This window comes from Sturnus vulgaris, chromosome 6 (assembly GCF_052056855.1).
Source record: "Sturnus vulgaris isolate bStuVul1 chromosome 6, bStuVul1.hap1, whole genome shotgun sequence".
Taxonomy (NCBI): domain Eukaryota; kingdom Metazoa; phylum Chordata; class Aves; order Passeriformes; family Sturnidae; genus Sturnus; species Sturnus vulgaris.
This window is the reverse complement of record NC_142248.1, coordinates 19,242,707-19,268,656: the sequence shown is the minus strand read 5'-3', so window position 1 is coordinate 19,268,656 and position 25,950 is coordinate 19,242,707. Positions and strand designations below refer to the sequence as shown.

General features: G+C 36.4%; 1 protein-coding gene across 2 annotated transcripts in view; it reads right to left on the bottom strand.

Moving 5' to 3' along the window:
• Nucleotides 1-13,118: 13,118 nt before the first annotated feature.
• The window catches only part of AQR (aquarius intron-binding spliceosomal factor), a 48,677-nt gene continuing 35,845 nt past the window's right edge, over nt 13,119-25,950 (bottom strand). For both annotated transcript variants that reach the window (XM_088167213.1, XM_014891516.2), the window contains 8 exons: nt 25,477-25,548; nt 23,884-24,071; nt 22,111-22,282; nt 19,659-19,829; nt 18,880-18,965; nt 17,891-18,065; nt 16,487-16,600; nt 13,119-13,641 (listed from right to left, as the gene is read on the bottom strand). In XM_088167213.1, the coding sequence (XP_088023339.1) occupies nt 13,396-13,641; nt 16,487-16,600; nt 17,891-18,065; nt 18,880-18,965; nt 19,659-19,829; nt 22,111-22,282; nt 23,884-24,071; nt 25,477-25,548 (1,224 nt within the window). In that variant the 3' untranslated portion in view covers nt 13,119-13,395. The remainder of the gene's footprint in view (nt 13,642-16,486; nt 16,601-17,890; nt 18,066-18,879; nt 18,966-19,658; nt 19,830-22,110; nt 22,283-23,883; nt 24,072-25,476; nt 25,549-25,950) is intronic.

The following is a 25,950-nucleotide window of genomic DNA, read 5'->3' as shown; positions in this document are numbered from 1 at the left end:
CCCTTTCAGTTGCTAACAAGTAACTGCATTACATAAATACTGTTAAACAGCCTTGAGATGGTTCACTAAGCTGTAGGCTGGAGAAGATGGACTCTGGTTTCCTCAGGCATATTCCCATAGCTTTCTTCACCACAGAGCTTTCCAAGGCTCCTGCAGAACAAGATGATACATTAATCTCCACATACGAAAAGCTCTGGAACAGGTTTGAATAAAATTCAAGTCCAAAGCATCACACCCAGAGCATGTCCCTGTAGTACCCAGAGTGATGCCAAAACCCCTGCTGAAGAAAATATATGCAGTCATTTAACTTCTACTAAATCAGTAACTATAAGAGAAACGTTCCTGACTTTGAGTTCTTGACTTTGCAAACATGGTATACTTTCACTGAGCTGTCTTTGCACAAAGGTTTCAAGGAGATTTAAAAAGGGAAGCTGAAGCTCAGTAGTGACATCATATAGCACCATAATGCTTTTTCCCCAGAGAGGCTTGTGTCTTTACTTTCACCACTGTTACTGTCACAGGAGTAACAGGTTTCCACAACCATATTGGAGATAAGTATCATTCCTGGTGCATTGTTTTCGTCTGTCTTTCACCAACATCTCATCAGCCCTATAACCTCATTCTTACTTACATTCTAGTCTATCTCCTCAATATAACCTTGGCTGCCTTATCTTCCTGTTTTCAATCTTTTCTAATTAATTAGGTTTTGACACTGAGTTCAAAACCTGACAAATGCATATATATCTACCTTTTCCAAGTGAGCTACCTTCTCCAAGTAAAAGGTATCATTACTCATTTTCAGTACAATAGCTTCCACCGTGTATTTTAGGAGACAAACCTCTGGATTGTTAAGGTTTCTGTGACATGCTCAAGAGAAATTCACACGGTTAAAAACTGAGACAAGGTTGTTCAGACCTGAAAAACAAGAATTAACAGAGTAAACTATGAAATCCAACAGCCTACAGCTGAGAGCTTGTCTGAGGCAGAGCTGTCTCCATCGCTGGCACAGGAGCTTGCATCCTGAGCGTGCTGCCTCCCCAGACACGCACCCTTCAGCAACACTTCACTTAATTCATCAGGTCCCGTTAAAGCCAAGAGAGGAGAAAGGAATCCATAGAGGGCACATAAGGCTACACCATGGCCCAGCCAAGAAACACCAGCACAACGAGGCAGAATAATCTCCACACTACACAGTTGCAGTCTGCCATCTGAAACCACTGACATGGAAAAGAAGGGTTGATTTTGACTGCAAGTGCATATAGAGATATACAGATAGACCTCTTTTTCTTGAATTTTTTTTTCGAGGGAGGAAGTGAAAGACATTTTCAGTCAAAAAAGATCTGTTTCCTCTATTAAACAAAAGTCTAATTTAAAAAATATCAAGTCACACATGCCTACTGAGGTTTCTTCCCGAGGAGGAAAGAAAAATACCAGATTTACTTTAATTTGTAGCATTCTAGAGCAGAAAGACTTAGATGCAAACTTTTAACACAGCTCTACAGAGACAAGTTTCAATGTCCCTTCAATGCATGATAAAATATGGCTATTGATGAAGAATAAAATTAATGTTTGGAAGATAATACATTTGGAATATAATACATTAATAAAATCCCAAGAATTAGACTATAGCTAGTCCATAAAGCTGCAGAATATCTCAGGTTGACAACACTGCTTATTTTCTGGCTCAATGAGGAATAGGTTGCACACAACCAGTAGCACGTTAATTGAGTTTGTATATCTGCTGGTTCTTTCCATTATCACCTACTCCCTGTGATGAGCTTTGAGACTATGTGCTTTATTTAACAGATCCATCAAGCCTATTATCCACCAAGACTATTAACAGCTGTCTCCCCAATGACTGAGATGTGTTGTGATCTGTCAGAGTATTTTATTTCTGCCTTGCTCATTCTTTCAGCAGACTGGAAAATTGCAGATATATTTATAAGTATGATAACACCACCTAATTGAAAACACAACCTGCCATTTTCTGATAGTCATGTGAGAGGTCCATCCACTAAATAAACCTAGAAAAAGATGCAATGGAAAATTAAATAATCATATCTAAAATACTGATACATTTCTCAATGTTTCATTTTTAATAATTAATAATTGAGATTTTGTGGTAAAAACACAAACTGCTCAGGAAATTATTTTAAAATTGGAATCCAAGAACCCTGAGCAGTCTTGGTTATCAGATGACTGCTGTTAACTGTATATACAAGGTGATAAAGGGGTTAAACATCAAGGAGAGAGAAAGAGAAGCAAAAGTTGAGGTAGTAAATGCAGCATTACTCAGCCAAATGAGAGAAAACTGGATATGGTACAGTATTATTGAGTTAAACAGATTGCTGTAATTCAGATGTTGATGAAATACATGAACAACACACAGGAGGCATCTCTTTTAATTCTTTTAATCACAAGTAAGCAATGACATGAAAAATAAGAGTATCTCTGGGTGTATGGGCAACATATACAGCTCCATTTCTTCGACAAGTTCTGCTTACAAAGCATTTAAAGTACAACTAGAAAGAATGCTTTCATGAACAGTATAGCTTTACCTAGAGAGTGTTGCTCATGGACTAATTTCACAGTGATCACGCTAATCATGCTAACACCATCACACAAACATGCTAACATACTAATGCAGCTTTCATCATTCCTGTTAATGAAAATGGACCAAAGAAGGGATCAAAGATAGGAAGTGTTGGTTAACTAGCTGAATTTTTACTGCCTTATATCATATTGTAGGGTACAATAAATTTATCAATTATGAGTAAAAGCAAAAAATATATGGAAAACAGCCTTCCTTATCTTGGCAGCAGAGATTTATGGCTTTTTAAATGAACATATTTTCTCCAGTGGGCAGTCACCAAAGCAGGAAACCAAGGTGAGTACAATGTTCAACACGAGCCTGTGTCCTCCTGTGTCACCTGAACAGGACCAGCCACACTACAGCTAAAACACAGTCATGCTAAAACACAGTGACAGATGTGGTCTCAGCAAGTGGCTCATGCCTCAGGAGGGCTGCAAGGAACGGAGGGACTTCTGTGGACAGCAAATATCTCCCAGGAACTGAGGCACTCCTGAGCCTGACATTCCCCAACACTCACACCTGTGAGCCATGCAGGAAATATCTTTTTGCTGGCTCATGGAATCCCAGCTGGTGGCTGGGCAAGGACAGGAGTGTGTAGAAGTCCCCAGCATCAGCCAGAGACTGCACATCCCAAGAGGCATTGATGGCTGCCCTGGCAAGACCCTTGTATGTCACCTATTCTGAAGAGCTGAAGATGCAGCTTCAAGCTTCAGCCATGGTTCAGCAGATGTATTTTAGTGAACACAGTAAGTTTCTTCTGATCTCAGCTACAAAAAATATGAGGCAGGGAAACTAAAGATAGACACTAATGCAGGTGCATGTTGTGTTTTGATTAGTGAAAAATTAGAGACATGGCACACCTGAAAATATGAAAAACTAGTCCCTCCATTCCTTCCTTGACAGGAATAGAAAAATAAGGAGGGTTAGAAAAGTTTTGCAGTAATCTTACAGAAACGTCCCCTGTGATCACTGAGAAAGAGTATGTTCTTTATGCCGTTCAAATGGCATGAAGCTGAATCAGGTGAGGTTTAGATTGGACATCAGAAAAAGGTTCTTCCCCCAGAGGGTGGTTGGACACTGGAACAGGCTCCCCAGGGCAGTGCTCACAGCGCTGAGTGACTGACAGAGTTCAATAAATGTTTGGACACTGCTCCCAGGCACAGGGTGTGAGCCTTGGGGATGGTGCTGTGCAGGGCCAGGAGCTGGACTCGATCCTTGTGGGACCCTTTCAGCCCGAAATATTCTGTGATTCTGTGATTTTGGTACAGGCATACCAATGAAACAGTATCAACCAGACAGGGAGGAAAACATGTCCCAAAATCCCTATGCTAAAGTTTCTGCTTGTATTCATTATACAAGCACTTCCTGAAATCCTCAAAGATGTTTCCTTGTCTTTGCAATCATTTTGCTAGATGACAAGAACATTCTATGACTTTCAGGGACTGTTCAGTGTGTATTTCTATCAGTGCATTTGGTAATTTTTTAAAAGGCATTTAACAAATGCTGTTGTATAGACATCTTTTTTGTAATTCAGCAATGTTTATGCTTCAGAAAATTCTGTTAGAATCTGCTTAGACTATATTAAATCACATGCTGTAAGATATTCTAAGTCTCTTTCTTCTTGTGGAGATAGCTCACAGAGAGTCTTCTGCCACAAAACAAGTTGAGCATTTAGCTTAACAAAACATCTTATAGTCAATGTAAATATATGTTGATTTGAGCTATGTGAACATTTTTTTTCACACTGTATATGAAGAAGTGGGGGTTTTTTTCATATATTTATTTCATCGCTGAAGTTGCTAAACAAATATTTTGGTTGAAAATCTAAATATATGGATGTCATGATATTCACAGTTATAATGCTGCTGGCAAGCCTGACAGCTTGCCAGCTGAAATTTTAAACACACAGTCAACTTAAGCAAAAGAACAAATTCAAATAAAGAAAATGCACAGGACATAGGAAAATAGTGGCACTATGTCTTCAGTCTCATATTTGCTGAACAGCCCCTTAACATTAATTTGGAGATAGTTTGAATTTTTTCTTCCAATAGAGAACAAACTAAACCTTCACTCTGAACATGTACCCACAGAAATAATATTGCATAGCAGTGCTTAATTTCTGATTGTCCTTCCTAAAGAAACTAGTTAAATAACTAATTAAATTTGTCTTCAAACTTCTCAGTTATGAATATATTTAAGATGTCTCAAATCTGGCTTCAAGCTAGAACAAGACAAGAAAGTACTATGTTACTTGTTCTATTGGGTGAGAGAGTTCCCTATTTTAAGCAGATTTTTACAAGGGTATCTGAACTGTTGATAGTCCAAAAAATTAATAAAAACATATGAACACATTCAAGTCTTTTCTCAGAAGATTGTTATGAACAATTGTTCCTTATCTTCAAGACTGCTGATTTGAAAATATACTGATACCCATCAGCATAGAGGTAGATGTGAATGGAGAAACCCCTACGCAGACTAAAACTTCTGTGAATGCAACAGCACGTAAACATCAAAACCTAAAACCATAACCAGAAAATCTGCACATATCTCCTCTCTCATGCCACAGGGCCGTGTAGCTTAGGAGAGATCTGGAGGTGCATGGCTGACATTGAGTCAGGCAGTGGCAGTTTGACACTTTAGTGTTACAGTTACCCTTATAAACTTTATACAGATTTCTGCTTATGAGCACATCCATTCCTTTTTCACATCAATCTCTCAGAGGCTCACCTTGAAAGGTGAAGCTTATGTCTTTCCCTTCAACTGTATGTTGAATGTGGCCATATCTATATTGCAAAAAGCTGAAAAACTCATTCAGCAGTTTCCAAGCTGAGAAGTTCCTATCAAAAGCAAACTGGCAGAAGGCAGAGGGTAAGGGGAAATTCCCACTAAGGCTTTTATGGTTGACTTGAGGAAGAGAACTTGGCTCTGCAGGCATCAGTGTGAGAACAGGAACAAACACAGTTGCCTCTCTCACTTCTCAAAGGAGAAAAGTGGCCTGAGGTGGAGACAGGTGCCAACTGGGAAAATATTCTATCAAAGCAGATGTATTTATAGCTCATTTACAAGATCTTGCCAGAAGAAACACTGAGCTGTTGTTACATTCATAAATTAAAGCTAAAGCACTGAGGTACATATTTAGCTTACTGCTCCATATTAGTGGGCATCTCCTCACACTGTGCTCGGGGCACATCAAGCACCTCTGATTTAGTGGTCTCACCAGTTTATACCTTCCAGGTCCCAGGTACTCGCAGCCACACAATCCCTTACACAAAAGTTTGGGTAGCAATTTTTAGGACAAATTTATATGTGGGTAGATTTAACATCTTTCTCTAAGGTGTAGGAGAATCAAGATAAATACTCTTGACCTAAAGCCTCATTAGCTTGGGTGAAACGTGCTTTCCTCTAGTAGTCTCCTTTGCTGGCAGAATTCAGAAATATAAGAGAGGGATTGCCTTCTCCACACCTCCTTCTCCATGGTAGAGGAGCATTAACAATAATTATAACTTGCATTGGCCCTTTTTTCCACTGTATTCATTTTGGAACACTATAAGGCATTATTTCTAAATGTAATAAAATAAATGCAAATCAAATAAATTTAAATTTGCAGGATAAACCCTTTTATGTTGTTCAAATTGAAAAGCTTTTTGCATATTACATAGAAAGAAAGTATGTTGACTCATAGTTCCTTATAATGAAATCATATAAAAAATCTGATTTAAACTAATTATTTACAAAATAGGTTTTACCTTATATAAAATCTCAGATTTCATACTGAAAAAACTAAACGCATTTGTGCTTATAGTAAGATATTCTCTTTAGAATCAGCTTGATATAAATTTACCACTACACAGGGTATGCATGTGTACTTCCACTGCTATTTGTGTTCCAACAGATAAAATTTAAAATATTATACCTGCTGTGTTTGCTGAGTATTTGTTTCCAATTTGCAGTGACTGTTTCAGCTGAGAGTTACAGGAAGGTACTGAGCACGGAGATGAGTCAGGAGCAGCAGCTGTCCTCGGTGTCTCATCTCATTGCGCAGCTCAGAGTGACAGAGCGCCAGCGGGGCAGCACTGCGGGAGCAGGGAGCAATCCAGGACAACTGTCCCATCACTGAAGTATCTGTGTATGCAGGAACAAGATTACTTCATAGTACATTAGAGATCAAATGAGATAAAGAACTGAGCCTGTGAACATTTCTTAGCATTTCTTAGCTCTGAGTAAAACTAGCAGGTGCCTCAAATATGGACAGTGTGGACAAGGAAAGATACTCCATCTTTCACCAGGACAGGAAGGCAGGGCATTTAGGACAATTCCAATAGCTTGAACTTTATGAAGATTACAGTGAATCACCCACTTCTGCACAGGGTTTGGCCATTTTTCAAAACTGGAACTCAAGTGGTAGTGCAGGAATGGTTCAACATCCAAAATATTTGATCAGAGCTGGTCACAGTTTGGTGTTTTCATTTTGTGTGAAACTCCAAATTTTAATTTTTTTCAGTGCTAATTGGATCAACAAACAAAATAAAACAATAGAAATTTAAAACAATCACATATATTTGGGTTGTTTTTTTGGTGTGGGTGGGGGTTTTTTTATTTGGTTGGTTTTTTTGTTTGGTTTTGGTGTTTTTTAATACTGCATCTTTTCTATTTCATCCCTTGACTTCCTAAAAATGTATAATTCATGTAAGGGAAAAGTACATTACTAAAGGCAAGTGCTTGAACAGTTTTTATTTGTTGTTTGTTTTTAAATAAGTGACCAACAAATTTCAACATTAATGTAACATTTTGGGAAAATGTTGAAACATTGTCATGTTTAGAACCCCGTTATTTCTGAAAACAATATCCCGCAGAAGTTTCCAAATAATGTCATTTATTTTTTGTTTGAAAACTCACAGTTCATCACTTAAAGTTTATGTAAAACACCTCTCTTGCAATGGCTTAGATACAAAGATAAAATGCAGAACTGAACTGGATGACACGGGTTCTAGCCCTTGCTTTCCACAAGATTTCTCATCTCTACACATCTACAGAGATAAGAGAATCCAGATCAATACACAGTAGGCTATCAGTAAAAATAAACAGTCTGCAAAATAAGAACTCAAAATTTTCCTGAAGGTGAATATGTAGCATTCTCCTCTAGAATCTGTATAAAACCACAAAACTCCCAATAGAGACTTAGTCTCAGTAAATATTTTAATCAAAGAATAGTAATTTTCAGTATATCTTTCTCATATACAAAATCACTATTTCTTCTTTAATTTATTTAAGTCATTATTAGGTTTAATTCAGAGCTATACAGAGGCAATATTTGGATTTGCATGAGTTCTCTTCAAACTTAGATCATAAATTACATTGCATAATCACAATACAGCAGTTTTCTGTTTAACCCTGATCACATTCCAGGGGTTGTCAGTGATAGACAGCAAAGAAACCTTTCCACAATTGGACTTGTTTCATCCCAGTTAGTCCCGTTTCAATGTTCTTGAATGTATCCTCAGCAGAGGGGGATTATTGGTGAGTGGATTTCTCCCCTCTCTGACTCAGCTTGCAAACCATGGCCTCATTTTAGAAAAGAGAGTATTGCCCAATAGGGCATGACTGCTGCTGCCAAAAATCACTCTGAAAAAGTAGGGCAAGCCTAAACTGCTGTGGCTTGTGGTCAGAAACAAAATCTTTGTGCCTCTATACTGAGCTTCTCCCTACCCACTTCTGCCCCCGAACTACTTCCTTTCTTCCTTTACAGTAGTTAAGATACGTTCTGTCCCTAATGACTGTCCCACCTAAAAATAAATGCTCTTGACACACAAGAGATGTCAGACTAGCACAGCAGGATGCTGAAGCGTCTCTAGATGCGTAGCAGGGCTTCTCTTACAGTGGGTTGCAGCAATTTAGGAATTCACACTTGATAAATGCAATAAGGGCGGCTTCTTTTTATCTCTTGCAAATGGTGCCAGGACTGATGTATTCCTGATCCTTATTTGGCAATCCAGATTGCTTCTTTCATGCTGTTCTCTGGAATCACAAAATTCTAATGTTTGGTTAAGCAAACATGCACTGTTATTGTATATAGCTTTTTCACTGACATCTGTAGGTGAACCATGTCATTGTCAGCAGTTGGCTCAACCTTTTGTTTGGGTCTACAGTTTCTTAAAACATATTTGTACAGAAACATACCCTGCTCTGATAGTGTTTCTAAAGCAGAAAGATAACACCTGAACTCTGGAAAGCTTCTTACCCATAGCTGAAATAACACCTCTTCACCTTCTTTTTGAATCTCATTTTTCAGATATAGTGATACAACAACAGGGTACTCTGTATTACACTTAATTAATGCTATTATTTGATTCAATTATCCTTGCCCTTGCTCCTTTTTCAAGGCGAGTGAAAATCATAAGGGCAGCTAAATAAAACACATCTTTCTTAATAGCAACAGATTGCATTATCCCTTATATTCGTTAGATTAAGATAAAGTCCTACCAGAACAAGGCCCGGAGAGATGATCTGTCCTTGTTACCTACTGTAAGTGTGGGGGGAAAAAAAATCACTTTCTCATTACTGTACTAGTGTTTAGTCTGAAATAGTACTATTTAGAAACTGAGAGGGAGTAAAGGAATTATTGTTTTCCTCTCTCTTCTCTTCAATGTAGAAATTTTATAGATGCTCATGTTTACAAGTTTTTGAAGTTTGCGTACTGTACTTTCTCAGATACCTCCCAGAAACTTAGGAAAATACATGATTTACAGAGGATACTTAGCTGAAAGTCCTTCAAGAAAGTTCTTTTGCAATTTGCAATGGAAGCAGCATTCTTTGAAAACATAGCATATGAACATTACAGTGTTATTAGGCTTTTCCAACAGGTACCTAAGCAACCAGTACCAACCAGTACTTCGAGGAAAAGGATTGTAAAAGAACGACGCTTGAGAAACTGCATAGCAAAGGAAACACTAAGGGCCATAAAAACAGCTTCCAAAACTCCCACAAAAACATTCATTTTCTATTGATTATCTCTCCTGAGAGCATTACCATGTTTGGCAAAGGAAACTATGCTGTAATGCATCTTAAAGACTGCTGTGGGCTGTGATTCATTTGTTCACCAGTCCATGGACTTTTGTCTGCTTCCTATAAGATTTCAAGTGTTACCTACTTCTTGTTTCAATAGAATTGTATGTCACCATACTGTTTATCCAGCATGTGATCATCACCACCTCTAGGTCTTCTTTTAAAAGAATTCAGTGATTTCAGAAAGCTGGTAAAAACCCCTTAATTTCTACTCTTCATAAGCATACTTTTGTTCAGGATTCATAGCTTTTAACATCCCAGGAAATGGCAGGATCCATTCCAAGAGGGAAGGGAGATTGCCAGTGCTCACTTCTCTTCCAAAGGAAGTTAGGTCTTACATTATTGAACACACAGAGCAGTACTTGGTATACTCTACTAAAGCAAATAAAATGCAGGTTAGCAAAAAATAACAGCCTTATCTCTAGAAATTTATCATATATTATTATATTTAATATTACAGATTATTTATATTGTATGCCCCACATTTGCTTGTCCCTTTTTTTCCCCTTGGCAAAACTGCTCCTGAATGTTCTAGTCCTGACTTACCCACCACCTTTTCCAAGCCCTTTCGAAGACCATACAGACTAAACCAAAAGCAAACCATGCTCTGAGAGTTACCAAGACATTTTCTTTGATAGTACCAAAACCTGCCCTTACTGCATTATTTCAGCGACAGATGGAAACCAGCCTGTATTTATTTAGCATTATCTCAGCTATATATGGATGACAGATCCCAAAGTAAATTGCTCTTTACCTTTCTTTTTCTGGCTGTTACAGAAATGATCAGGACATTGCCTTACAGTATCATTTTTACATTAGCACTACATCAGCATCCAAGGGTTGAGCTGTTTCTAAACAAGTCTCTAAACAAGTCTGGAAAATAGTAACTAAGTTGTTTTACAGGCTCAGTGTAAGAGGAAAATGAGGCAATTCATGTAAGGGTTAGCTAAATAAATAAGAAGAAAAACCACAAATAGCTCTTTAGTTTCACTTAAATGTCCTTAACGAATTTCTTATTCTGTAGCTTTGCAACAATAAAACAATTTTATTTTTCCAGTTCGTACCCTTAGAGAATCTTGCCCTCAGAAAGATTTAAATTTTGTTCATTAAATTTTCATGCACTTCTATAATAATCTTGGCAGTGATGTTTAAAAAAAATTTGAAATCTATTTTAACAATTATTTTGGTCATTTAAAGATCTTGTCTTTTTAAAGTAATTCAATTTGTATTTTTTAAAAATTTCAATACATGTAGTTTAACAACTGGGTATTGTTCACTTAAATAGAGATGCTAAATCCTAAGCAAATATTGCCATTAGAAAACAAACCACGTAGATCAAATTTACGGTTTTAGATTCCCTCACTTCTCCCACCGAATCTTTCTTGAAAGAAAATGCAAATCAATCATAAAAAAAATATTTTGGTGGAAAACACTAAGTTCATCCTTTACCAAAAATTAAAAACATAGCAAAAAAGCTTATGAAGTAAAAAGTCCCAAACCCAACCTCACACTCCAAAGCAAAGCTTCAAGAACTTTCCAACCACTGCTAGAACAAACACACCATTTTCCCAAATTCCTGAAAATGCATTCTCCTAACGCCCCCACGTCGCTGAAAAACGTCAAGTTTAACACGTGGAAGATGGCATTAAGGATAAATGGCCTGTTCTGTTCAAGTTACCTCAACAAAACCTTCCACTTTTTTTACAGGTGGTGCTTGGTGCCTCAGAAAGCTGCCCATGAAAGCTGTTCAAGCTTTTACAAATGTTTGCAGTTCAACTGCCTGTTCCTGCACTTTAGCCAGAAGCAACCTCCACTGCAACTCCACCCCTGACTTTAGGGCAGCACTGAGGTGTGTCCAGGACAGCTCCATTCTCGATTGCTGTCCTACAAGGACTGAGCCAAAGTGACCAGACACACAGACACACAGCCAGGTGTGCACACATTCCACTGCAAACTGCACGACTCAAAAAGGTCTCTGCAGCCCCCTTCAGCTTCAGGTGCTTGTTAAGAGTCATTCTGTCATAACTTTTTAATAGAATCTCTGTCAGTTAAATTGTTAATTTTAGGAACAAATCCCCAAACAACTGGAGAATCCTTTTCAAATTCCTAAAATACTAAAGCAAGTAAGTGATTGTCAGACTCAATATTTATGTAAAATCAGCTGTAAAACAAAGATGACAACCCTCATCCGAGCTAGTTACTTGTGGCCTGAAGGCTGTTATTCAATTCTCCATGAACATGACTGTTGCTGCATGAAACTTAATACCCATATGCTCAGCACAATTCATTCTTCCAAGGCAGGCAATTCAGTGATAAACAGTACACACCCTTAAATCAAACCATGCAAGGATAGAACACAAATTCTGCATTATTATTTGTTTCGTTTGAGAAAACTTCATTTCAGCAAAGGAAGAGCATAAAAGAACACTGTATACCGAAGGTAAGTACTTAAATTTGCTACTCCTGAGCTCCCCTCTGAGAGAATGATTGCAGGGTGAGGGGGAGATGGGATCCCAGCATGCACAGACTGGTATGCAATAGATGCATTTCATGGAGCTTGGCATACATTTAACTCGATACTATTTTTTCCTGTACTATACTTTAAAAATATTAAGAAAAATTTTAAAAATTCAATGTTGTTTAAAAAGCTTGGGAGTTAATTATTCTCTAATCATTCTAGCAAGTCCATCTGGCAGCTTCACACCTGCAACACTTGAAAGCCAAGAGTTTTCCCTTTGCCAGCAAAAGGTGCTCCTATGTCTATTGCTGTGTTTGAAAATGTACTTGGAAATTTCTAAGTCTCATTAAACCATTGACTAATTTGACACTATGGTAAGTATTTGTAATGAATCCAGGACAAATCCTTTTTATGATCACTTTATGAAGTGTGCACACTCAGAAGTTACCCTAAAAAAACCCACTCAACCATTATGTCATTAATGTCGATATTGCATGTTTTACACATCCTGCTTACAGGGAACTACTTTCACTTTTCTTCCTCATGTGGCTTTAGCCTGGGCAATTACTGTCCTTTCTCCAAGTAAAAGAAATTTATTTCAAAACACTAATTTAGAACCCGGTGCTGCTGAAAAGCATCCTTCATTCTTCCATAAAGAATAATAAATTAAAAACAACATCAGAAATCAATGATGAGAAATTTCTACAAGTATGTGGGCATTTGAAATCCTGAGAATTCAGTAAGGTCAAAATTCAATAAAGCTTTTGAACACTTCAAAGTCCTATGACAATTCACATTTCTCAGACATACAATCAAATATCTTCATGAACTTGAGCCTACACCTAAAATACAATCTCAGAGTATACAAGCACATCTCTGCATAAGGAATTCTGCAGGGCAAAATACTAAGGAAAGTATAAACCATGTCTGACCAATATTGACCAATACTGAAAATACTTAGTGAGGTTTAATGGGTGACTGAATTAAGAATCAAATATTCAAAACTCGTATAAAAAGCATCTTTACTGAACAACTTATAAAAAGGCAAATACATACAATTTGAGGCCATTAAACAAATTATATTACCAATAGTGACAAGAACTCAGTAGAATGTTTGCCAAACATCTTACTTGTCCACAAAGTATTCAGTGAAAAATATACCAAACAGGTATTACACAGGCAATTGTTTAATGAAAGCCAATGTAAAAATAGCAATTATTTTTCTAACTGCTCTTTTCCCTGTCAATTTTCCAAAAGGCATTAAGGACAAGGATTCCATCAATCACTTTTCAGTCTCATTCTCAGGTTCACTGTCTCCACTATCACTGTCTCTTCCAGGGTGTTCTGGCATTTTTCGATGTTCAACCATTTCATCCACATTCAATTCTCCTTCCTTCATCATTTCTTCCACTGCTTCATTTTCTTCTGCTGCATCTTCCTGCATGACCTGACCTTCACCTTCTACTTCAGTCTCTCCCGTTTGTGTTGGTTCTGGTTCTTCAATCATGGCAGGTGGGGGCAGTAAATGCTGGATTGAAAAAGGAAGGATTTTAGGTTTTTACACTTTAACTGTTCATCTTATATTTAGGATTTTGCATTAGATAACAAGTTAACAACAAACACTTAAAATTTAGAAGCCATAACGATTTGTAATCACTTCACTCCTATATAAAAAAAATTAGAATAATGCTCACAATTTAGTCATCTTAGATACATCTTTTCCAGAAACTATGGTGTTAAAATCTCAGGGCTTCAAATTCAAGGACAGAAAACACACTTCATTATCCCAAACACTCAGACAAGTAATAGGGTTATGGTAAATCCCTACTTGGAGCAATATGCATATTTCTACCTTAACCTCATCTGTTACCATTTCAAACTCCTAGATATGTTTAACTTGGTTTTTGATGCCTTCAACACACCTGTCTTTAACAACTCATACCCATAATTTCCCCTTGCAACATCTTATAAAATACTATGTGAATGTTATCTGTACTTATACAAGTTTCAGGTACAGCTGTAAATGGAGAAAAATTCACGTTTCACTAACAGCTAAACAATGCTTAAATATTTTCACAATACTTCTGAAAAAGTAATTTAGTGTACTCAAAGTGTTCTGCTTACAACCAAAGTAGTTTCCAAAACATTACAGGCTGGAAATGGTAGCCAAGTAACACAATTTGACTAAAAATACCAGGAATACATTGAGTTGAAGAGTATGGATGAATGCTATACAACTCCAGGCTAAACACTCACTCCTTGCAGCCTTGCAGACATTATTTAATGACATGATGGAGATTTCTTTAGAATACTTTGGATCATTTTAATGAAGTACAATCTTGAAAAACGTGATTGTTTAGCTTTGCTTTGCTCAAAGGGCAACTCTTTTTCACACAATAAATGAGGTTTTCAATTACAGTGAATTTTACCTTCAATTAGATGACACTAATATTACAAATTTGCATAGGCAAATCTACAAATCAATTATGATTACCAGCAGAGATATAAAAAGCATTTTCTATAAACGCTGAAGTTATCAGACTGGTCTCGTATCCATCTGTGCACAGGAAAGTGCAGTTCCAAACCAAAGCTCTTACAAAAATACATTCTTGATGTATGACACAAACTCAGACTTCTGTGACTTACTTAGATGCACATTGTGCTTTGTGATGACTACTGTAAAGACTAGTGTGAAAAAAAAAGGAAGATAATAATGTTGTAGTGAATAGAAGAAAAGAAATTTAATGTCAGCTTTGCTTATTGTCAGTAGCTCACCTCTTGGCTTCTCCTGCAAGGAGAATGTGATTCATTGTCACAGTAGGAAAACAGCAGTTTTGTAACTAATTTTAGCTAGCAATGGGTAAGATTAGGATGCCAAAAAGACTAACAGGTATTAGCAGGAGAATTGGGTCCCTATTTGATTAAGGTGTCAAGCAAGTGCTTTTTGGTAAAATTTAGATGCTAGCATCTGCTCTTCAGGACATGTATACACTTCCCTGTTTTGACATGGCTATTCATTTACACCTAAATGTGGCCAATCTACTGCACAATCTACTAAATCTTCATCACATAGCATTTTGCATGGTTGAAAGATGTCCAACTATTTTAGACAAACTGGCTTCAAAGCAAGTCGTCAGATGGCTTATAGGACTGGATTCCAAAAAAAAAACGGTTACCTACTTCAATGCTACTAAAAATATTACAGTAAGAATAAATTCTAGTAGTGTCCTATTTGGATATCCCCTTTTCTTTATAGCACATAGGCAATTACAGCATTTCTCCAAAATGGTGAGAAAGCGTCCTCTCTGTCCAGACAGCCTGGAAAAGGCTTTTTCTGGGTTATAAAACACTTGAAATTTGGCTGAAGCTTTCTCTCAGAAGTAAAAATAAAATCCAGAAGTCTGGGTAAGAACTGCAGAGGAAAATAAATTTTCTATCTGAAAAAACTATTCAGTTTAAGAAAAAAGTTTTGGGTTCTGATCTCTATTGATTACCCTGTTTCATATTAGATGAAACATGGAAGTGAAAGAAAAAAAGGAAGAGGATGTGACAGAGACATCCTTGCATTAAAGAACAGAATCTAGATTTCTCAGACTATCTTTTCAAGGACAGCCATGTTCACACTCTCTTCCCACAGTCAGCTAATACAAAGTGGTGTCCTTTCACATAAATTTTATCCATTTCTGGAAATCTTTCAGAAGAATAAAAACCAATAAGGGAACTTCAGAGTACCATGAAAGCATGAATTATAGATAATGCAATATATAGGTATTATATAACATATGAAGAATAATACATAGGTAATATAAATATGACAGACCCCAGACACCGAGTGAAAGCTGATGGAGTTGAGGGGTAGCATTTAGGACCATTCCCTTTTGGTTTAAATACCTCTAGGCTTTACAGATCCAAGTATGCTGAGTAAAGGCAGCTTTCTGCTCAGTATCCTAAGCTACCTTAATACTCACTCACATGAGACTACAAAGACTTTCTGCTGGGTTTTGAATTCTGCTTCAGGGATTAAACACTGACAAAACTAGGAAAAGAAGTGTCTAAACTGCTTCCAACGCCATGCAATTTTGCTTGATGCTGAAGAAGGGCTGAAAAAAATTGCTCCAGAACAAAAAACACTAAAACTGCAAACCAACCTGGATAATAGGGTGATTTAATAGGGTTTAAATAGTTTCAAAACATGATCTGGTCTTTCTCTTGTGAAACCCTGTGGTGTTATAATCCCACCACTAGCTGAAATCCCACACTTACTGAAACGTAACACACAAATTTCCTTCAAATTAATACTGGACAGCTGCTCTTGCATTTAACTGAAAAACGATTTTATTTTAAATGCATTCCAAAAGTTAGAAGGTCCTTACCTGTTGATGGTGGCGTGTACTCTGTATCATATGCATATACATATTGTACACAAAGTTAGCCATTTGAGGCATGTTCTTAATGACATGTATTTGGTGAGCTGGTCTTTCTCCATTCTAAGGAAGGGGAAAAAAGTTGACATTCAGCAAACAAAGCAAAATAACCTTTGAATTATGGCTGTTTAACTATATTGAAAGTCAAAAGCCCCGAGAAATTAAATAACATTTTCAAAGAAAAAAAAAATTTGGTGAATTCTTTGGGAAGTTAGGAAGCATAGGTCTTACATTTTGGGGAACTGGATTAATCACACAGCCTGAAGAAACTTTAAAAGGAAAGGATGGGTTCTGACCTTTACTCCATGAAGTACACTTTGGACTCGAGTAATTTAACATATTAAAGGCACAAATTTTTCCTGACCAGATTAGGATTTAACCTCTTGCCTGTCACAGCTCAGCTCCTTGCTCACACTCACTGACCGTGCTCATTGCATTCTTGTTCCATAGTTGATCTGGAAGTTTAAACTGAAAAGGGCTCCCTCCCAAACTTGTCAACAGCATTTAAGACCAAGGAAAGATCTGTAACTGAATTTCAGGCATCCCTTCTCAAGGCTTCAGAAAGCAGAGTGGATATGCTCCTTTGTTTCTTCATTTAGCATCCTGCTCTGTGTGCCCTGTGCTTAGATCCTCAACACTAACCTTTCCCTCATTCAAAGATCTCGTGCAGTATTACAAATTAGGTTTCTGTACTTGTGAACCAAGCTCAGCAGCAAAACTCTTGTGATATTGGAACTAATTTCAAGAGAAAAAAAATTGTAATCCTGAACTACTTGGTTACATGTAATTCTACCTCTTTAAATGTGAAATGAGTAGCTTTGTGTAGCCTTGCTACACAAAGGTAACATTATTTTGTTTCGTAACAAAACTGAAACCATTTAAAACTAAAACATTATTCTGATCACAAAAAAAAAAAAACCCGAATCATTCAAACAGGCAGAACTCAGGAAAAAGCAGGCACAACAGTTACTGATACTTATGACATACTAATAATTAACTTTTGTGGAAATATCAATTAAAACCAGCTGGTGTATATCATGACAAAAGATAGCTCTAAGGAGCTATTCATACAATCACAGAATCATTAAGGTTGGGAAAGACCTCTAATATCAACAAAATCCAATCATCAAGTGACATTGTTGAGTTCACCACTAAACCATTCCCTCAAGTGCCACATCCACAACTTTTTTCAATATTTCCAGGGATGGTGATTCCATCATTTCCCTGGGCAGCCTGGTCCAATGCCAAGAAGCAGATACATCAGTCCATAAGAGAAAAGTTTCACCTCTTAAAGCCCACTCAAAAATACAAAGACCCATTACAGATACCCAAATCCAGTGCAGCTGTTCCTACCTGTCTTGCTGTTGGAAAACATTCTGTGGGAACGATATGAAGGTGAAGTGGTCGAGCTGTGAGTTGGCTGAAGGCTGGAGTTAGTTCAAAACAGTTCTGAAATAGTGATACCCTTGCAAAGATATAAAGTCCAAGTCTGGCTCTTGACATGGCAACGACTAATCGTCGGACATCCCTTCAGGAAACAAAATCAACCATGTTCTTTTTCATCAATGACACACTTGCAATAAAAATAACTAGAAGTACACAGGAGTCTTCATTAAAAGAAATATAAAATCATCTGCCAAAATACTATCTTGTCTTTCCTTTTTTCCCTACATATTGTTTCAATAACCAGCAAATCCTAGTACCATTATATAGAACCATAAATACACTGGTTCACTGTACCAATACCACAATGAAAAACCACTTTCTACTATTTTCCAACACTCAGAAGTAAAGTTGAGAATAAACACTGAGAAAAAATCCCAGTAGCATTTCTGTATCTGAATGAGTAAAGAATCTGGTAACTCATCTATCTACCTAAGATTAGACAAGTCTTTCTCCATCACACCCCAAACCAAAAGTGTAAACATTTAAAACTACACACAATAATGCAACTTACACAATGATCAAACACTTCTGATGCAAAATAAACAGAAATCTCTATTACAGGAAAGGATCTATGAGAAAATTTAAGCCCGCATTTGCTCAACAAATACTACAGTCCTATCATTCTACAAGTGTGAAATGAAGGTCAGCCTACGTGCAGCAAAATAAACTAATTATAGGGTAAGAGGCATTGCAAAAGGATAAAGTGGTTGAGAAGAGGGTACCAGACAGTTGTAAAAGCAAGTCTGTCTGAACTTCATTATATACATAGCCTTGAACTTCATTTCTGCTACATACTCATACAACAGAATTTTTTGTATAATGTACTATAAACATTTCTGTACTCTGTACAGAGTACAAGTACTGCTATGGCACTACAATAAGGTGTTCTTACATACCTGAGGTGGCCTACAGCTTTGGTACGCACTAGTGAAAGCAGAATATAATCATTCTGTTGGCCTTGAAATCTGTCCACAGTTGTTACCTAGAGAATGAAAAAATATGAAAAAACGCCTATAGGTTAATCTTTGCCATTTCAATTAAAACATAACACCAAAATCTTAACATCAACTTTGGATGGAGATTGCAGGAAATGAGAAAAGAAAATTCTTTAACTGATTTAGTTGGCCTCCAACAAAAAGTCTGGGTTTTTTTTCTGGAACATGTTGGGAGGAGCTTTTGTCTGACTGTATACTGTTTCTTTTACTTCTTTTTGTTTAAATTCGGACAGCTAGAAGTGGGGTGCTAATACCAAGAGATTATGGAAAGTCATTAACTTTGTAATACAGTTTTAACCTGTAGAATTACATCAGGGATTTGTAACTATATTCTTTATTTGTTTCTTCAGATTTGGGATCATACATTCTATCAAGTAATTTCCATTCTGGGTGGATCTTTCTAAAGATGTGATTTTGGGGACAAACAAATTACAAAAAAAGAATTATTTTGTCCCACATAGCCTGTAGTCTTTTCACCTTCAAGGACTTCACTTTGTCAAACTATAAACAGGCAAAAAAAAGGGCATTAATTTATGAAATTCCATAACTGTAGGTTCATAAATACGTGGTTAAACAGGACAGCTTTATAAGTATAGCTTAAATTAGTGTGATTTGCAATATGACAATTTAAAAAACAGACACCAGAACTACTCCAATGACTAATATATATTCAAAGTCACCTTGTTTGGCCGCCCAATGAGAGGATTGTTTCCACATCGCTGATTAATGACATCACGGATCAGGTGTTTCTGTCCATTATATGTTGTCAGGATACTTATCCTGTCTGCAGGATAACCAAGTAGGCACATATACATGAAGACTGCCACAACATACTCTGCCTCACCAAGATTCTAAAGTTTAAAATAAAAGAAAAATACATGAAGACAAAAAAAGAGTTACTCATCTTGTAAGGTTAGAAAGAATAACACCTGTGACATTGTCAGGTATTTAGACAAATATTTTAGCGTTGAGAGAAATGTCCCTAGATCTGACAATTCTTTGTTCACTTCATACAAGCTATTTTGAAAGAATAAGAAGTACAAGTAGATTTAATACCTTCATTCTCATTCCTTTTCAGAGAACTGCTAAAAATATCTACACCAATATTATTGTTAGGCACTGCCTGAAACTCTGCAATACTTACTCAAAAGTTACAGTTGGCCCAAAAAGCTGCAATGACTCACTCCCCAGTAAACTGGAAGTAAGAACTAGTTGCACTAGTATAAATAAAGTCTTTTCAAGTATTAATTAGGAGACAGACATCTGGATTATCAAATCCAGTTATTTCCACTGCAGGTCATTCTATTCAATTACAAATTTCCAGCTGTTATTTTGTATATTGTAACTTTCTCTCTCTGTCATTACTATATGAGTCTGTCCCAAAGAACCACTCTTCTGGCTACAGGAAGCTTTGCTCTATTTCCAGACTGAAGTTATTCATAGTCTATTTAAATCCATTTTCTGTCAACAAAAATTATCTTTCAGGTTTAAAAGTTGTTCTCAAATGCTGACATTTACTCCTGCTCTATTTATACAAGGAATTTTATCCCCACTTGGCATATGTTTGAATAGGCTGGACATACCAGCCTCATTTATTTTTTCTTACTAAGTGGGCTCTGCATTACTTGGAAAATGCAGTTGCCAGGCATATCAAACACCTGTGGGTGTAAAGCTATTCTACAAATTTTAATCCCCTTTAACTCTGGAAAAAAAAGCCCAAATTCACAAAGAGAAATAATACATTACAGCAATCTGTTCTCTCACGAAAAACCAACATACTCTGCTAAATATCGTTCAATTATCCAAATAATCACCAAAAAAAAAGTAATGCTAAGAAGTATTAGAAGAGTGTGCACATGAAAGTACTGATATAATGAGAAGTGTGTTCTGTGTCCTCAAGTCAGTGTTCTTAATCTTCTTTAGCCAAAGAGGGGTCTAAAGCAATGCTCGCACTCTCAATTATCAGGCACTCCTTTCAGCTGTTTGTGTTCCACTGGACAACTTTTTACTACTTGTGTGTTACATTTTCAAAAACAAATTCAAAATAATCTCTCTGAACAATTCTATCCTCAATCTAGCAATGGGATAAAGTGGATTATTATTTACCATTGCTTTCTTCTTTAGCAGCACACTAATTTGTTCTGAAAAAGTACTGAGAAGAACCCAAGCAAAATCTACAAATATATTTTGCACCTTTTTAAAAATATAGATTCACATAATTCTCAGTGATCTTAAGAGGGAAAAATGAACCTGAATATTATCATCATAAAGTATATTGTTTGCTTTCCATAATATTAAGCAAAATATAAGGTGCTAATTCCAGGTTTGAATTAAACTCCTTAACTTGCACATTGTTCCAGCTTTAACTTTTCCAAAGCCCAAGTTTGCTATTTTAGGCACCAGTTTGTTCCACTAGTTTCTAAAACAAGAAAAATAAAAGGACTGAAAATGTAAGCATCTCATTACAAGTATAAAATGTTTTCCTAATTTAAGAGAAATAGCTAGAGACTGTTGTTGATGGCTTAATTTCAAAATTTACTTGAGAGTTTGAAAACTTAGTTGAGGAACTCCAAGACTACGGTTTTTTGTCAATTTACTTCATCCTCCACGTCTCTATGCCTCTTTATGTATATTGCTAGCACTACTTTTATTCTTTAGTAGTTTTATTCTTTTATGAATGGGCATTTTAGCATTCCTACATATAGATCAAATCAACACAATGACTCTTCAAACTCAGGTATGAGCTACCAAGCAAACTTCAATTCTTTATGTTCAGGGGAGGTGCTACTGTTTATTTCACTATCACAGCAGTACAACTGAATTACAATGGACTTCAATTTGCCTTAGGTCAAAATGATGTTTTGTAATAAATTGTACCAAGTCTCATCCCTCCCATAACAATGAGAAAATAATTAATATCGAAGTCATTCACTGAGCAAAAGCCCCAACATAATGTTTCATTTTCAACATTCAGAACTCATTAAAAGGAGGAAAAAACCAAACATACACGTGAGGCAATTATCTGAGAACACGAAATGAATGTCAATTTACTGTTTCTGATAGTCTGTCTTCATTACAGATCTAACAAACCCTACTGAGGTTAATGAATTACATATGTAGAATTTCCCTTACCTGATAGAAATAAGGGTTGGGTTCTGACTCTCCTACACCATTGAAGTCTTCTACATTTATAAGCTGGAAGTCATACAAAAAGCCAGCATTGGCTGTTCTGAACTCTGGCAGAAGCTGCACGTGAGGCAGGTTACCCAGGTTCTTGTAGCGCCAGTTGTACAGGTTACACAAACTGCTCAAAACCACACAGAACAAACCACAGGGTTACAGCAGGCCCTTGAACTCTTTCAAAATAGTTCAGATGCACACAAGATTAGTGCTCCTGTAGGTTTCCAGTGAAAAGAATCATTCTGCTAGGCAGCCTGTACATATATAAATGAACACACTCCAACAGTCTATCAGCAATATTATTTTTAGGTTGTGATTCTGTTTTGTTCTCTCTCACCAAAAACTTCAGATGCCATGTCAATGTGGCACACTCAGGTTTAAGTCTGTTCCTCTTGATCAAGATAAAAATTTTGCAAGAATTCTAGTGAAAACTTTCATGGTTAACAAAACTTAAGAAATATTAATGCTTCTTTATAAAACAGAAGGAATACGGAAAAAAAGTATTTTCTGCATTAGTTGTGGTAAAGCTTTTTACAGTAAAAAGAAATTGATTTCCTTATTTATTTTGAGTATTGCCTAGTATTAACACAAGACATGAACAGGAACGAACAAAATCTATGTAATTCTGAATGATTCCTGATATTTATAGGGACAGCAATGCTAACAAAATGCCTCATTCACAAATGCACAGTGAATAAACAATATCCAGACCACATTAAGAAGCACATAGTTCTTGGGGAAGCTACCTGTGATCCAGAAAGACAAAGCATTTTGTATGGACAAAAAAATCTTTGCAAAGTGAAGGATTTCTACTCTCTTATAACTAAGAAGTTCACTAAGATTTTGTAAAATAAACTTTATTTACCATCACATCCAGATAAAATTTTCATTTAAAAAGTCATACTGAACTGTCATTCATAAGACTAGAAAATAATATTCTAGATTCCAAACATTTCCTACATGAAAAAAACGAAGTTATCCTTCATACTGCTCACTACACTTTATGCCTGAAATAAAGATTTAAAACTAAACCTAGAGTAGCAAGATTTTATATGGAGTAATTTTCTCTTTGGTTTTATTTTTCCTTCTTAACGTGATGCCACAAATATACAATTTATACAATCAATAAATCTGGTATCTGATCTACCACAGTGAAATGAAAAATAGATAGATAAAAAAGAAAAGCTATTACACTACAGAGTCGCAGTATCTCCTTTAATATAAAAAAAGGCTTTATGTTCTTGTGAGGACAACTCGGATGTGTCCAATCTCTGGATGCATCTCTCCTGAAATACTACTCCTGAAAAGCACCCTTTTACAGACTTTAAGGGAATTATTATATATTCAACGCTAAATAGATCAGATCTTTTTCTAACTTTGAACATACTAAATGTTAGTTTAGAAAAGAAAGCTTCTGAAAAGTTTCTTTAGTGAAAAAACCCTGAACACTTAATATGATTAAGTACCTTTGACTATAATTTTCATTCAAGTACTCATGCAACAGCAGAGTACTACGATATAAAAATAACAATGAAGAAATTAATCTGACTGCGTTTCAGAGAAGTCTGCCTTTCTAGTCTAAGCTGAAATTAATAAACAAAAAAACTAATTTCCAGTTTTTAAACTCCTGTCCTAACAATAAAAAAGTTTCCATAACTATGTGCCCTTCTGTCATTTTTAACCTGTTACCTTCTTACAAGCTAGACAAAGGATTTTCTGTCTTACCTTGCTCTTGCTCTTCCTTGTGCATCCAGATCAACAGTTGGCACTCCAACACGAACAAACCGTGTAAATAGAGACTGTTCCATGTTGGAGTATTTTTGAAAAGCCATGTTCTTAATGACTGGTGGCAACTGATGATGGTCACCAATCATAATCCACCGCTTCAAACGACTGAATCCATCCTGGGGGTTCTAGAATTGAACAATTACACTACAGCAACTATTACAATATAATCAAGGCACTCAAAACACATTAAGAGTCAGATTGTCTGCCTTCAACATTTGTTTTTAAGCTACACTGAACTGCAGTCTTTTTAAAAGACTACTAGCTTCCATCCAATCAGAGAGTAGAATTGTAAATAAAGTCTCTTTTCTTATAAAACAGGTACCTTTATCTACTAAAATTAGTAAAGAAATATCAGAATAAATAGCATATTATATTGTTTTAAAAGCAAAAACCCCTGATTACTACACAGTAGTAGCAGTTACCCTAGAACTGTCCTTTGAACTCTTTGGATTCTGAGGTAGTGAATATGAAGCATCTGGAAGTTTTCAGTGTTCAGATGTCTGAACCTGCAAAACTGAACCTGCCTTTCAAGAGTCTCTGTAGTCCATGTGTTGCACTTGTTTACTTCCGCAATTCTCAAATAGCCTCTCCATGACCAGGATGTGCCCCTAACTAAGTCCCATCTTGGCTCTTGGACTGAATGCTCTTCACAATTAGCATCCTGTTGAGTTCCAGCTGTCAGATTCTCATTACACACTCCTGTGGTAATTCCCTTTCCCCATGGGAACACTATTTGAGACAGAACATAAAGTTCCTTTTCCTGCCGCTTGAAGCGGAAGAACTCTGAAGCTGTTTCTGATCAGACAGCAAGGAAAGAAAACTGAACTCTGGACTGTCCAATTCTTCAAGCCTGAAAATGCCTTAGTAAGAAAGTAAGAGGATGGAAATAATTTTTATTGGCAAGAATAAAAAAACACAGATTTTTTTTTTTTTTTACCCACTCACATAAGTTTCTTCTTTGGAGATGTCCAAGTGTGGCCATTTATTACACAAGCATTCTAAACAGTTGTTCTGTACCTATCAGCCTTTTTAATCTTGGGCAAAGAGCCCCCCAAAAAATTCTGTTTTTAAAAATTTCTCACTGAACTGCAAGTGAAGAAAGAACTGCTATTCTGGAAGGCCAGATCTTTAAGTTTTGTTAAAATAAAAGCCCATTCAATTTTCAAGGACTATTTGGATGCCTCACATAAAAAAGCCATGGAATATCCCCCAAAATATGTCTCTATGGTGAAATGGTCTGTAATTACACAAACTCTTCAGTTTCTGCATTTCTCATATACCTATTTTCCCTCACCTGCCAGATGAATCTGGTTATACAAAGGTCATTTAAAAGTTTGAAAAAAACAGTAAGATGCTTACTTCATTGAATAAAATAATTTCATAATCAATGTCAAAGTTCTTACTAGCAAATATGAGTTCTGGGTTACTTTCTGCACATGATATTTTTCATTTTAATATTCAATACTGTTAAAAAACACAGAATCTTATTTATCTTTTTTTTTGAAAGATCTTTTATGTTTCAAGTCTAACCTGCAACAGAAGAGGTATGAAGGTTTCTATCTCCAGAATCTGAGCAGACTCTTCCATTAAGATGTTGTCATACTGAGGAAAAAAAAAAGTAAGGAGATGTCCATAAACACAGTAACACAAATGAATGTATTTATTCAGCCTATCAAAAGAAAGCATCTATTACTCCTTCAGATTTTGTTGGGTGGGACAGTTAGAGCAGCATTTCAATTTACAGGCAAAATATCAGTATTACCAAATAGGTGAAGTCCTATTACATCAATGGCAGATCTCTCTGTATTAGTCAGGGCTTATACCTAGAAGGAATCCATGACTGAATTACATTACATGCTTCCTATACGCCACAACCACAAGAGAAAAGTTTTGTGCAGTGGTGTAAACTAATTTAGTATCTCTGCAGTGAAGGAAGAGGAGCTATTCTGTGATCCAATACAGTACATGATCGGTGAAAAATAATACTGAAAGAATTACTGGTGG